General features: G+C 37.3%; 2 protein-coding genes across 3 annotated transcripts in view; one reads left to right on the top strand and one right to left on the bottom strand.

Moving 5' to 3' along the window:
• Positions 1 to 4042, top strand: part of mafb (MAF bZIP transcription factor b) — a 110444-nt gene extending 106402 nt beyond the window's left edge. The window contains exon 3 of the mRNA XM_062992802.1: positions 3975 to 4042. The gene's annotated coding sequence lies outside the window, so the exon portion shown is untranslated. The remainder of the gene's footprint in view (positions 1 to 3974) is intronic.
• wwox (WW domain containing oxidoreductase) overlaps positions 1 to 15570 on the bottom strand; it is a 354592-nt gene that overhangs the window by 42042 nt on the left and 296980 nt on the right. Inside the window, exon 9 of one of the 2 annotated variants that reach the window (XM_062992777.1) lies at positions 3918 to 5147. The exons of the other annotated variant lie outside the window; for it this stretch is intronic. Within the exon in view, the coding sequence (XP_062848847.1) occupies positions 4956 to 5147 (192 nt within the window). The 3' untranslated portion in view covers positions 3918 to 4955. Of the gene's footprint in view, positions 1 to 3917; positions 5148 to 15570 lie in introns of those variants that run through there. 2 annotated transcript variants of the gene reach the window in all.

The raw sequence follows: 15570 nt of genomic DNA, 5'->3' as shown, positions 1-15570 counted from the left end.
GTGTTTAGTCACAGGCCCATGCTAACTCCTGTCCACTGTCGCCAGCACCTACAGTGGGCACGTAGGAATCAAAACTGGTCGAGCAATGACAAAAGGTCAACTTTGGAGAAATCCTGTGAACATGTGAACGACAGGGCATGGATATGCATCATTTATCCATGGAGGAAATTGCACCAAGATGCACTGTAGGATGCTCCATGTCACAACAAAGAGATAATATCCTGGTATCAGATACCACATGAGTCCTTCAGTGGGTCAGAGCTGTTTTGACAGCATTTGGATGGTCCTAATGTTGTGGCTCATCGGTGTACTAGAGATCCACAATCAGAATCAGCCAGGATAGGAATTAGCCAAACATAAACATAAATAATGCATGCTGTTTATGGCACTCATGCTGCATTTGAATGCTGTTGCTACACATAAGCTAAAATACCATCTGTTTGACATTTTTGCTAATAATTATGAGCAGCACAGTTGCGCAGCTGGTACAGCGAATGCTGCACAGTACCATGGGTCTAGTGACCCTTCGTTTGAACCTCTTCTTCAGTTACTGGTGATGAGGAATTTTGCATGTTTTTTGTGTTTGCATTGGTTTCCTGTAGGTATAATGCACATACTAATAAGACAATGAAATGAATAATATATAGCCAGATTCCACTTACTTTCAATTAAGCACTGCAATTAGGCTAAATCTCAACTGGTTTGGTCCCCCATATAGGTGTGATAGCATAAAAAAGCATGTTTCAATTTCCATACATTTAAAATCAGCAGTGATTTGTGTGTTTTATTACGGTAATTTATTTATTTATTCATCTTCAATTGCTTTATTCTGATCAAGTTTAAAACTTTGGTCTCCAGGTGACAAACTAAGCCAACATTTCGAATTCTCCAAAATGACTGAGCGATTAATTCACTGATTAATTGAGCACTTTATACACTTCTGCACAAGGTCACATGATTCTTGTAAAACTTGTCATTGGACAACATCCATAAACCATGTTACCAATGCTTTACTGTACAACTAAACAAATTCAATTGAAATATGAGGGACTGATACCCACTCAGTCCAGTTTTTATTATATCTGCATGAATTCTGTACGAGATATTTCACTCTGGAGAATTCAACGTGTTGGCTTAGTTTGCTAGCTATAGAGCGACTATAATCCGGACCCTACAGTTTGTCTCCATTATAGTTTAACCAGTGACCCGTCTGTACTCTACTGCACTACTTTTAATAATAATAGTATAATAATACTATCAATGCATGTTTAGTCCTTCCTGACTTGGATCCTGGGCATGCCTGCAGGCACTATCGATTCCACTGGCTGCCCAAGCACAAAAATGCAGGTCAGCTCAGTTGTATGATTGGTTTCTCCATGTGTCCATTACTCCGCTGGAGCGAGTAATGTGGGTGACAGGCGGTTTGTTTATGGAGTTGTTCCAGGTCATGGGCAAAAGCACTGCTAAACACACAAGAGGGCACTCACAGTCAGATCAGCTCAGCTCTTCGAATTGTGACTGACCCAGCTCACAAGTTCTTAAGCCACTACACCACAAAGCCTCCCATGTTCTCTTCTTATTTCCTTCTGATGGCTTGGTTCTGGCTCAAACCTTAATTAATAGGGCCAACAGAGAAACAAAAATGTATCTCCTAAAGCAGTAGCCACGGTGGTTTTATGTCACAGACTTTCGATGTGAATAAATTACACAGGCAGAAAGTTGTAACATTTAAGTTCATTGATCTTCAACCCACAAATTTATGTCCTATACCTCTTATTTACAACAGTGACTCTGAGAAGTGGTTGTATTAAAATCAGCTCCCGAGGATTTGCCATCCATATTGGAAATAATTTTATTTATTTATTAGGATTTTAATGTCATGTTCTACACTTTGGTTACATTCATGACAGAAATTTGTAGTTACTCATTACACAAGATTCTTCAGTTTAATGTCAAACACAGTTACGGACAATTTTATATCTCCAATTCACCTGATTTGATAGAAAAATAAAGTAGTTCTGTGTAGTACCATAGTGCACCTATCCTCTTCTACAGAAGATAAGCAAGGTTCAGAATAATTCACTGGCATTAATATAAGCATTTCACTGAAGTTTAAATTATGTATACAAGAAGCAGCTTTACAAAAGCCTTTTTAATGATGTTGCATTGAACAGTGCAAAAATTGCAGGGCAGATGCTGCAAACAAGGTTGTGTTGTTTGAATCACATTTCTGTATTAACTTTTTACGGTTACTTAAACACTGGGACAGTTGGACTAGGGTTGGAGGTTCATTAGCAAATCCTCAAATGTAGCTTTTAAGACAAAATATGGTCAATTTTGACTATTAATTGTTCCAGTTAGTCAGGAGCCTAGAATAAAACATTTTATTTTGGCAGATTTGTGTGTCTTGGTGTTTGTGCTTGATTTGGTGGCAAATCCAACAACTGACAGGTTGGCAACTTTAGATAAATGTATTTATTTATTAGGATTTTAATGTCATGTTTTACACACTTTGTTTACATTCATGACAGAAATTGTAGTTATTGGTTACACAAGATTCATCAGTTCACAAGTTTACTGTCAAACACAGTCATAGACAATTTTGTATCTCCAATTCACCTCACTTGCATCTCTTTGGACTGTGGGAGGAAACCTTCACAGACACGGAAAGAACATGCAAACTCCACAAGAACAAGGCCCCGGACCACCCCACCTGGGATCAAACCTGGCAACTTTAGATACAAATGTTTTTTTGTACATGTAGGTCTACATTTAGGATGTCATAATTACTTTATAAAAGATTGCATTGCATTCATAAATCTGGCAAAACACTTACAAATGAGGACGATTTTGGTCTTCAACTATTTAGTTCTAACTTGCCAGTATAGAGCATTCTACTTTTTAAAAAGGCATTTATTGCAAGTTCCTAGTGTAACAGTAAAATGATACTATATAATTGGTGTATAAATGTAGGTTTTAATGCTTTCCCATTTTTATCAGCCTTATAACACATTTTTTTTTCCTAAGGGTTTGGGTAATCATTGAACCATATGACTTCAATACACTATAAATGTACAGACATGACTGTAGACAGTGTCCATGCCTACCCCAATGTGTGATGTGAGTATGTGATGCACTGTAAACAATCCTGTAGTAACATGTTTTCTGGCATTGAACAGTTTTTTAGCAACAAAACATATTTTGTATATTTAGCAACCTGTTAGGTTCTGCATTGTCCTGCGTATAACAATGGTTTAGATCTTGCATATCTTGCTGAAGCAGTATAGACCATTTAGTCAGCTGAGGTGGTTACAAATATTTTACATTGCCTACACAGCATTAGTAACACAGGTTTTATATGTTTAAACAGAATTAAAACATTTTTTTTTTAAACTTACAACATAGTGTAACAGTTTACTATGAAATGTTTTGGTTTGTATGTTATTATTATTTTATTATTATTTTAATAATAATTTAAAGATTAAACATTTTAAACTTAACATAAAAAGGTGTTTAAGTTCTGAGCAAATGAAAATGAGACAATGCCAAAATTGCATATTTTAAGACATGATGCTTTGGAAAGTTTTGAACACCCAGACGTGTGTTAGGTTAAGTTTTATGTTGAAATTTGAAATCTTTTCATGAATTTATATTTGCCTAAAGATGATAACTGAAGTGATTTTCTTCATTTTCAGCTTTTACCCCCCACAGTTAACTGCAGGAATGAGTAGCACAGAGCAAATGGTGAATCAGGTCTCAGGAGTGTAATTGTTTAGTTCTTGCTAATTTTCTGATTTTTTTCTGGAACATTAAAGGAATTTTTGGTTTGGTTGGCTAAGGAGTGTATATACATGAAGATTATAATTATTTCTTTAAATATTTTGTACACTCAGAACAGCAGTACACCATAACAAAAATTGCACTTAATCATATATCAATCTTTATTGATTTGTATCTTTTTTTCTTTTTTACAGGTCCCAAAACACTGGAATGCTTATGCCCTAGATTGACCCATGGCACCAAGACTGCCCCAAAGCACAACCTTTCCAAAGTCAACCTCTTTTGGAAAGAAAAAGAAGTGGTGGAAGAAGAAAAATGAAAATGAAAAAAAAAAAAGATCTGGTGCCATTCTTCAGTCTTCGCAACAATCTCTCCAGCTGAGTTTGCTTGTGCTAAAGAGTACAGATCTACAGACAGCACCCTCAGTGAAATCAAACAAATGAAGGCCATCTTCTACAGGGAAAATGCAATCAAAACATTTGCAAAGCTAAAAAAGAAATTCAAACGGAAAGTTCCACATGAAATTTCTTGAGACTGCAAGACTCGTTTCCCTCAGTCAGAGCTGGCCCTGCTGTCCTCCGATATGCTGCTTCATTGTAATTAGCATTAGCATAGAATTTTGTAAAATTCAGTGTAGATCAGATCTGGAGTCTCATGGCTGAGGGGTATGCAAATTATTATTATAATATTTAAAAAGAGGAGCGAATTAAAACAGCACTCTGTGTATATTATGTACAGGATATCTATACAGGCCAGTTCTTTTCAGTGGTCGTATATGTAAATAGTAAACAGCATACATATGCTTCATCCACCATGTCTTTGTACCTTTAGTACTGCATTAACTCATTTACAGACCTCGGTGTTAGATGTCCATTAAAATGGTGTACAGTGTTGCAGAACTAGCTCTAGTCCTCCTGCAGAAGAAAGAAGAAAAACCCATGTGTCCTGGAAGTACAAAGAAGAACAGTACAGAACAACGCTACAGTCTCTTTGCTTTTCTGCTTCCACCTTCAAGTGTAATCAATTGAATTTTTGTCATGCCTGCTATATAGATATTCTCTTTTTTTTCCCCCACATTTTTTTTTTCATTTTTTAAACCACAAACAGCTCTTTTATGGTGATAAAGCAATCAGTTGTGTTGACGTTAGGCTGGGGTTGTTGACCGGAGTTTAGAATCACAGTGCCTGAGGACCGCTGGATTTCTCCTGCACCAGCCTCTCACTGAGCTCCCACAGACTGAGCGCACTGGATGGGTCCTGGCCCTGCGCTGAGGGTATGCAGCGGAAGCAGTTGTTGAAGTACATTCCACCCAGACCTTCAAGCTCCAAAGCTACTGCACAGTACACTGTTGTGGCTGCTCCCTGTTGCTAAGGAAACACACAAGAACAAAAAAGTATGATGTCAGAACACAGGACAGAACATGGAAAGAGACAATGGTACAGCTGAAGACATCCACTACCTCTGGAGAATATTCTAGAGGGCTTTGGGAAAATGTTCATTTAGACAGGTACAAGCCACAGCCTCAAAGGCCAGACTGAGAACTTAGGGCTGTGAGACTGTACATAACAGACGTTCCAGCTACACGGTACATGATACACGGCTAAAAAAAAAAAAGCCTGCATGCTGTCTTGTAGACGACTGACAATTCCTAGTGCAGAAACTGAGCCAATACAAGCTATATTTACAGCATAATGAATATAAAGGATGATGCGTTCTATACATTCATAAGCTGGAATGCAGCTCTCTTTGCAAACTTTATGTATTTAGCATAGCAAGGAAAAGTATTGACTACATACATAAGTCACACTGCACATTTTTTATGTACTTCAGGGAAAATGCTGAATTAGGAATCAGTTGGCTGGCTTAATATCTACATGCAGTCAAAGTTTAGTCTATAGGTGGATCCAACATACATAACAGTATTGCCTTGTACAAACTCAAGCAGCCTGTCTGCCAAAACTGTCTGATGTCAAAATGATTACTTTATATTACACACATGCACATTTAAACCCAATAATCGAAATAAAAAAGTGTAGATGATTCTGGACAGCTACCATAACAAATATGCTATATTGTTAATCAGTATGCAACAGTATTGCTAGGCTGGCACGGAAAAACCACTCATGCCCATGCTCAACTCTACCGAATTGTGCTACAGTTTACTGTTTATGGGTCAATGACATGACATGCATTTTTGTATGACAGTTTATTTTTATTTAACATGATTTAATAAATACATGACATCATTACACTGTTCTACACCAGTTTTTTTATACGAACACATTTTCAGTGCAAACAGATTAAGGCCTTAAATGTCAGCTGGTGTGGCCAATGACCTTACATGAACAAAACATTTAAAGGACTAATTTATTCACATACAATTTTAAATTGTCTGTCCTGAATGTATGTATAAACCCCTCAATTGTTTATTAATTGTTAGGCAGACAATTATTTTTATTTCAAAATAATAAAGAAATTCCACAGTAAGCTTTGTGGTACAGTGACAAAGAAAACTGCACTAGTACAAATATTCTATTAAAAAAAAAATCGCATCGTTTCCATTGATTGGGCTGATCTTCATGCATTGTGGAATAATCACACAAAATCACACAAAATACTGATGTTATACTATAATTATTTAAATAGTATTAGATATGTGACACTATAGTTATTTAAATAATATTACATGTGATACTATAGTTGAATAGTATTATAAATGTGATACTTTTAGTTATTTAAATAGTATTACATGTGATACTATAGTTGAATAGTATTATAAATGTGATATATTATTTATTTAAATAGTATTACATACACCGATCAGCCATAACATTATGACCACCTCCTTGTTTCTACATACACCATTTTATCAGCTCCACTTACCACATAGGAGCACTTTGTAGGTCTACAATTACTGACTGTAGTCCATATGTTTCTCTACATACTTTTTTAGCCTGCCTTCACCCTGTTCTTTAATTGTCACGACCCCCACGGGACCACTACAGAGTAGATATTATTTAGGTGGTGGATCATTCTCAGCACTGCAGTGACACTGACATGGTGGTCGTGTGTTAGTGTGTGTTGTGCTGGTATGAGTGGATAAGACACAACAGCACTGTGACCATTGAAGAACAGGGTGAAAGCAGGCTAAAAAAGTATGTAGTGAAACAGATGGACTACAGTCAACAATTGTAGAGCCACAAAGTGCTTCTATATGGTAAGTGGAGCTGATAAAATGGACAGTGAGTGTAGAAACCAGGAGGTGGTTTTAATGTTATGGCTGATTGGTGTATGTGAGACTATAGTTAAATAGTATTATAAATGTGATACTATTAGTTATTTAAATAGTATTACATATGTGTTAATATTAGTTATTCAAATGTTTATTAGTTTATACAAGTTCATTTTTCAGTATGCAATGCACAATTTTGTCATAGTGTGTGGTCGCATCACCTGACATTTTGGTGGATGAGTTGATACTGTTTAATATAAAAGACTATCATATACAGTAGATACAAAAATGCATGCCATATCAATTTTAATCAGATTTCTTTTAAAAGAAAGACCATTTAAAAACAGTTGAGTTGCTAACTCAATTATCAAGAAGAATTAGAAATATTTATAACTTTATAGGCAAAGTTTTTCTACCTGGTATAGAACCATAGGATTTTTATTTCTTATTTTGAAGAATTGCGAAAGGCAAAGAAAAACCTGTCAGAGTGAATTAGAGCAGATGAAGGGCACAAACACTTCCATCCATGTGTTTCATGTCTCCCCCGTGGAAAAAATGCTGTTGTTTTACAGCAGTACAGGAGACATGGGTCTGTTCTTTATTTCCAGGCAGTGCCAGGGGTTGTATGCCACTAAAAAGCAAAGACCAATGTTTAGGGGTGGTTGGCTGTCAGGCACTAAAAGAAACTTGTACCCACCTCAGGCTTACCAAATCCTAGCTTGTACATAACACACACACACACACACACACACAATTAAACCTCAGCATTGTTTAAGCAGACGACCCCACAGCTGTAGCCCAAGCTGGTTAAATCAGCAACAGCATGCTGGTTAGACAGACAGACAGACAGACAGACACACACACACACACACACACACACACACACACACACACAAACAATAGGAACAAAGCCGTAGCCTAAAATTTGGTGAGGAAATGTATTTCCCCTCTTATCCTAAGCTAAATGTGGTTTCTGTGTGTGTATCAACCTAAATGCCTTTTGAAGCACACAGATGCCACACATTTCTCTGGTTAGCGCACCAATAAATATGACATCAAAAGCGTGCATCTTTCTGAGTCTCTTACCTGCTTTTGCCGTGATAAGTTAATACACATTTAAAGGTGGAAATATGAAAGGATTGAAAATGTCACACAATCTTTGCCAGCACATGCAGGAATATTATTCAATAAGCAGACCTGAGCCTGGCAGTATTTACTCATCTAGTAATTACATTTAATAGTGTGATATGCAGAAAGCTCTGCTACGCCAGCTCTTTCAACCTAAGTTTTACAAACGGAAATGAATTAAATGAATATTTCTCCAGCCATGAAAGTTAGAATTCTTTTGCACTGTTTACTTAAAGCCTGTAAACCGTAATTCTGTAAAGAATAACAAGCAAAACACCCCACTAAAAAGTTGGGAAATGGTTCATCTGATGTCTTTGTCATCTCTCCAAGGTACATTACCTGTGTTACTGCTACCCAACCCCACCATCCCACCTCATACGGCCAAATATTTACACGCCATGAAGACAAGGCCACTTCATCAATCTCTTTGCTGCATGTGCAACCACCCTGGAAATCTTGTTTTTGGATTAAGCAAAGAGGGCGCGGGTAATAAGGGACCATCATCCTGTTCCACAAGGTCATTTGTCAGCCTGTAGTGCGCAGGCAGAGAGAGAGGTTAGAGCAAGTTAATAAATTACCTTTCATACTTTCAGCCACTCTTCCATAGCCTACCTATCTCCTCTTTGTTAAGGGGATGAGCAGCGACTCCTGTATCCAGCCTGAGCAAGGGCACGTGTTGTACCTCTACCTGGATAGTCTGATTCTTTTGTGCAAAGCTTTTTAAGCTTTTACTATTGATAGACTATTAACACACTCATGTTTAAAAGTAGCACTGGAAAGATACACAAGATAGATTATAAGAACTGGGCAGAGTGGTTAGCATAGACTTCTGTTTATTTTAATAGTTTGATCAGTGGTGCAGCTTACCCAAAAAGGTGTGGTTTAAAGAGCAACCCTCTTTAATATTAGTCACAATTTGGTAACTGGGACTAGTCATGTACACCTGGCCAACACAAAAACTGTCTTTCTGTAAATTATCTGAAATGTAGCCAGTGGTACCCATTAATAATTTAATACAGACTGCATATGAAGTGAAAACATTTCATTGTGTGACATTATTTTTGGGAATGTTTGAAATATTTAGGCTTTGTAACTGATTATTTAAATATGTGCCATTTATTTGAATTTATTTTCATTCAGGTCATTCATTTCTAAATCACTCCAATTTGCAAACATTCCCCCCTTTTGTTCTCTTAGTTGCCTTCAAGCTTCTGCAGTTTGTTGCTTGATTGCTTTAAATCATCAACCACAATAGGTGATTTGTTTACATAGGCACCTTTAATAAGTACACAAAAGAAAATGTCCTGGGTCTTGAAAGAGTAAAATGCTGCATTGCAAACTTTGGTTTACCTTTATGTCTGTGAAAAAGGGGATATTGGAATCCTACAAGTTGAAAATGGTTATAGATCTGAACACTCACTCACTTTTACTGTTTATCCAATCAGGGTTGCGGCGGGGCGCTGGAGCCTATCCCAGCATTTCAATGGGCGCAAGGCACACAGTAACACCCTGGATGGAGGCGCCAGTCCATCGCAGGGCAGACACATACACACACACACTCATACACACACCCATTCACCTATAGGGCAATTCAGTGTCTCCAGTTAACCTGACTGCATGTTTTTGGACTGTGGGAAGAAACCGGAGCTCCCGGAGGAACCCATGCAGACATGGGGAGAACATGCAAACTCCATACAGAAAGGACCTACACTACCCCACCTGGGATTCGAACCCAAGGCCTTCTTGCTGTGAGACGGCCGTGCTACCCACTTAGCCACGGTGCCGCCCACATCTGAACACTTCTTATGTTATTGTTTTTACCTGGACTTTATACAAAATGTTAAACAACTCTCAAAATTACTTCAGAGTGTGCATTCAGCATTGAAATAGAAAACTAGCATGGTTATCCATGGTAAATTGGTTTTAGCATTAGCATTGTGCATTGTGGGCATACAAAGGCAAATGACGCTACAATAGGGTTTTATCTCTTCTACAAACTGGTCTACACCAATAGGTGGACAAAATATAGCAAGACCAAGCAATTTTGATTCACACTGGGCAAGCTGGTGAAGCACTACTGGACAGCCTACACTTAATTGCAAACTACAGAACTATACAGTTGACCATTTGTGTATTTATTAAGTTACTGTATGTACCTGGTCTACTTGGAACTATAATTGAGCCAGCATGCAAACATTCCTCTCCATTTTAGCATGGGAGCAGTAATAGGCCTGTAAGAAGGTGAAATTACACTGTCAGACAGAATGAGAGGTATGCTATCTTACCGCTGTTACAGTTAACCCCTCACCACTTGACCTCGGTGACCCCTTTGGGGCGATAAGCTTTATGAGATAGCACATTAACATGCAGAACCACCCACCGCTGCCATTTATCACATGCTGTCCTGCTTAGCAAAAAGCAAAAGAGAGCAAGAGATAGGAAGAAAGATAGAGAAGAGGATAGGGGGGTGATAAACAAGTGCTTTGTTTATATTTGTGTAAAAGTGTAAATGTAGATGTTTTTCTGTCTGGTTCACCTGTACATGCCCAGGCATTTATTATCATTATCACTATAAGCAGGATTTTTCTTTTTATTATAATAAGTAGGGATGTCCCAATCCAATGGCAAGTATCAGTATTGAGGTCTGTACTAGCCTTAAATGCTGGACATCATATTTGACATACTTTCAAATGCATTGACTTACTTACACATGAACACATTTACATTATACAGTTTTACCTGATATAGCTAAAGTTACTGTAACAGTTTTAGTACTGAAACAGTATCAGCAAATACTCAAAACTCTGACATTAAAATTGGATGAGAAGGGGGGAAAATGATTAGGACATCTCTAATTATACAATACAAAAACATGTGTTGGTATCTTAGCAGCAATACTGATTACAAACCAAAGCAAATGAAATGAAGATTAAACTCACAGAAGTTCAAAATGAAAGACAAAATGATGCAAACTGAAGGAGAGAGAGCTCAGAGCAAAAATTGAATTTTGGCTTTAAGCTTATGCAATAAAGCTTGTCTTCCAGTACTGGCGTTTTTGTGTATAATCAAATCCTCATCAAGTATCCGAATCAGCGGCTTTAGTTTTCAATAAACGTTGAGAATTAAAGATGTATTACATTTGTTAATATTCTGTAGGCTACAGAATTGAATCTTGACATTGTAAATGTTTTTTATTATTATTATTATTATTATTATTATTTAAGCACTTAGATTGATATGGCAGGCCACCTCCAAGTCATAGAAAGCACATACACAACTATTTGACTATGTATTGTACATAATGTAAGTTAATATTCAACTCCATCAGTCCTGGGAGTCTTGTGCTAAGTGACGGTTCATATTTTGTAACCCATTGTAACCCATTCTCCCAATAAGCATCTAGTGCTTTGTGCCACAGATCCTTTTCAGCATCCAATATGTACCCCAAAACTTCTTAACCTGTGTGCTCACAGTTTAGAATGAGTATCTACTATATGTATCTGAGCTGCTAAAACAGTGACGTCCATAATTACGGTAGTATTTTGTTTCTTACATAATGTTGTGTTCCATTCATTCGATCTCTGCATGCAGTGATTTCTAGAGTGCCATCAAACCCCAGTCATTATCCAAGAAATGTAAAGATGTTCACCATAAGTGTACATACGTGTAGATACCAACCAGCTATGCATGCTGATACTCTAGCAATTATTTCAGGTACTTTTATAATCAAAGTCTCATGTGGCATGTGCTAAAAACAATAAAAAAAAATAAAAAATAGAAACCATCATTAGCTCACACAATGTGTAGACTATGACATTTGTTTTGTTTTTTAACTACTGTAAGTGGTTGTTTCATTTGAATTTCATTTACATTGTGTTTGTAAACCTGTTGTTAGATTAGTAAAGGTAAGGTTGAGGCAAATGGTAGAAAAAGGAGTAATGGGAAATGAAAGAAATTAAACTTGAAGAATGCTTCATCAACACAAATAAAAAATGTAAAAAATAATATATGTTATTTCTGTGTAAAATGGCAATATTTGTTGTGCTCAAGAGGTTTGACTATGTCAATAATTATTGCATTCTTGATATGCTTTATTAATAATAGTTGAAGATGTTTCAGAATAATGCACATCTTTATTTTATAAAAAGCACTCAAGGGTTCTAAATAAAGGTACTAAACAATTCACAGATTTTTTTTATTTTATTTTAATTATTTTAATATAAAAGACCATGCAGTAATTCATGTCAATTCATAAATACCCAAAAGGAAAAGGATTTGCCTCAGCCTTGTGCATTTAAATGTCTTCTAATTTAAGAAATCCTGTTCTATGAATGAAGGTGTATCCTGTAAAGGAAGAGACGCTGTTTTTTAGGAATGTTTATTTTTCATTCACGATGACCATAATAGCTGGAGGTGTCTGGTTTTTAAATCTGTGCTAAAGATATTTTAAATTTAATAAATAATCATTGTAACAAGATGTTCTGTGGTTTGTCTTTCATGTTATCAGCAAAATTGTATTCCTACCAACAAGAAAACAAAAATCAAACAAATTAAACCCAAAGGAGAACTAATACTTTCAATACACGACATAATTACAAAAAGCAATATTCAGTGTAAATACAGCTTTTCATAGTTAGAAAAATACTTTTAAAATACTTTTGTGTATATAATAGTTATGAAGGTACTATACTATAATAAACACTATTTCTTTTCTTTACATCATAATTACATAGTGCATATCCCCTAATATAAAATTTTGGTTATTAAGCCCACCCCTACATCGATCTGCAAATCATATACTGTATATTAACTTATGATTTCTTTATTTTTGTTATCTTTTTGTTTTATAAAAGGGGGGTATATATGTTTGGTGACACAGTGACATGTTTGGTGACATGTTTTACACTTTGGTTACATTCATGACAAAAACAGTAGTTACTCGTTACACAAGATTCATCAGTTCACAGGTCTAATGCCAAACACAGTCATGGACAATTTTGTATCTCCAATTCACCTCACTTGCATGTCTTTTGACTGTGGGAGGAAACCAGAGCGCCCGGAGGACACCCACACAGACACAGGGAGAACATGCAAACTTCACACAGAAAGGACCCGGACCGCTCCACCTGGGAAATTGAACCCAGGACCAACCCTAACAATAAATATACCCAAAGAGAAATATAACTATAAATATAAATATATACCTTTTCAAATGTCTTCTGAATGCATTCTGAATGCTGAACTCTGTAGTACCTCAAATGAAATCCTATTCTATAAAGGAAAGTGTATTGTACGAGGAAAGGGGCAAATTATCTTACTGTACATAACCTTTTAATTTTATATGGGGATATGTTTTACACTTATTTAAGTGAAATTGTTCAGAATAAAACTTTTAATTGTTATATTTGTCAGTTTTTATCCTCAGGCTAAATCTCAAACAAACTGTTTAGGGTTTAAAACACATTTGATATGAGATTGCTGTGGGAAATAAAGAAGAAAAGAATCTAATAGAATTTTCTAATACAACTACAATTATGACAGCATGTAATTATTACTACTGTGTGATCATTTTATACTAGTTACATTTTATTTCTAGGTAAAAAAAAAAATCTACCAAGTGTGCATTTTGTGCTGATAACCTTAAACACTAACATTGTGTCTCTGTAGCGCAATCGCTTAGCGCGTTCAGCTGTTAACCGAAAGGTTGGTGGTTCGAGCCCACCCAGGGATGAGTGTCTTTCTGGGGATAGTGGTAGCCTAGTAGGTAGGGCTTTGGGCTTTTAACTGAAAGGTTGAGAGTTTGAATCCCAGCTCTGCCACGCAGCCATTGTTGGGCCCTTGAGCAAGGCCCTGAACCCTGTCTGCTCCAGGGGCACCGTACAATGGCTGACCCTGCGCTCCAAACAAGCTGGGATATGCAAAGAAAGAATTCCGTTGTACTGTACATCTGTATATGTATAAATGACACATAAAGGCATTCTATTCTAACATAGTGACTTGCTAACCAAGATGAACTACACTGTTATTAAAAGCTGATTTTCATTTTCATTAATTTTGTTTGCCCTTATTTACTCTGTCTGTGCTTGTGTAAAATTATCAGCTTGTGAATAATCAAGCTTATTTAAATACTAAACCTTTACATTTGAACTTTTTTTATTATTAACAATACCTGCTAACATCATCTAGATCAGCTGTGTTTGCATATGATGGCTGCTATAGATCTCAGCATTTACTATAAACCTTTAAAAATATTGTATTCAGAATTTCCTGAAAGTTATATGGCTTCTTCATTGGATCCGAATGCTGCCACAAAGTTAGAGACAGTTTAATTATACACCTATTAGATACACCGATCAGGCATAACATTATAACCACCTTCCTAATATTGTGTTGGTCCCCCTGACCCATTGAGGCATGGACTCCACTAGACCCCTAAAGGTGTGCTGTGGTATCTGGCACCAAGATGTTAGCAGCAGATCCTTTAACTCTTGTAAGTTGTGAGGTGGGGCCACCAAGGATCGGACTTGCCTTTTTCCCATAGTGCATCTTGGTGCCATGTGTTCCCCAGGTCAGCAACACACATGCACCCGGCCATCTACGTAATGTAAAAGAAAACGTGATTCATCAGACCAGGCCACCTGCTTCCATTGCTCCGTGGTCCAGTTCTGATGCTCACATGCCCACTATTGGTGCTTTAGGTGGTGGACAGGGGTCAGCTTGAGCACCCTCACTGGTCTGTGGCTATGCAGCCCCATACGCAACAAACTGCGATGCACTGTGTATTCTGACACCTTTCTATCACAACCACTTCTTCAGCAGTTTGAGCTACAGTAGTTCGTCTGTTGGATCGGACCACACGGGCCAGCCTTCGCTCCCCACGTGCATGACCCTGTTGCCGATTTACCACTGTTCCTTCCTTGGACCACTTTTGATAGATACTGACCACTGCAGACCGGGAACACCCCACAAGAGCTGCAGTTTTGGAGATGCTCTGACCCAGTCATTTAGCCATCACAATTTGGCCCTTATCAAACTCACTCAAATCCTTACGCTTGTCCATTTTTCCTGCTTCTAACACATCAACTTTGAGGATAAAATGTTCACTTGCTGCCTAATATATCCCACCCACTAACAGGTGCCGTGATAAAGAGATAATCAGTGTTATTCATTTCACCTGTCAGTGGTCATAATGTTACTGCATAAATGTAATGACTGTAATCACAGAGTGAATTAAAAAATATTCTCTGCTTCCCACAGCTCCTATACATTCTTTGACGGCACCACCAGTCTGAGTGAACAATGCCCACAAAAGTACCAACTGCTTGGCAGCACAGCATCTCCGGCCAGGCCTAACTCCCTCTTGAGTCACCTCCTTTATCTGCTGTCTCATCACTTCCCCCGGATCCAAAGCGCTCTGTAAACAAGACACA

Source organism: Trichomycterus rosablanca, chromosome 1 (genome assembly GCF_030014385.1).
Source record: "Trichomycterus rosablanca isolate fTriRos1 chromosome 1, fTriRos1.hap1, whole genome shotgun sequence".
Taxonomy (NCBI): domain Eukaryota; kingdom Metazoa; phylum Chordata; class Actinopteri; order Siluriformes; family Trichomycteridae; genus Trichomycterus; species Trichomycterus rosablanca.
Note: the sequence above shows the minus strand (reverse complement) of the source record. Positions and strands in the feature narration are given on the sequence as shown.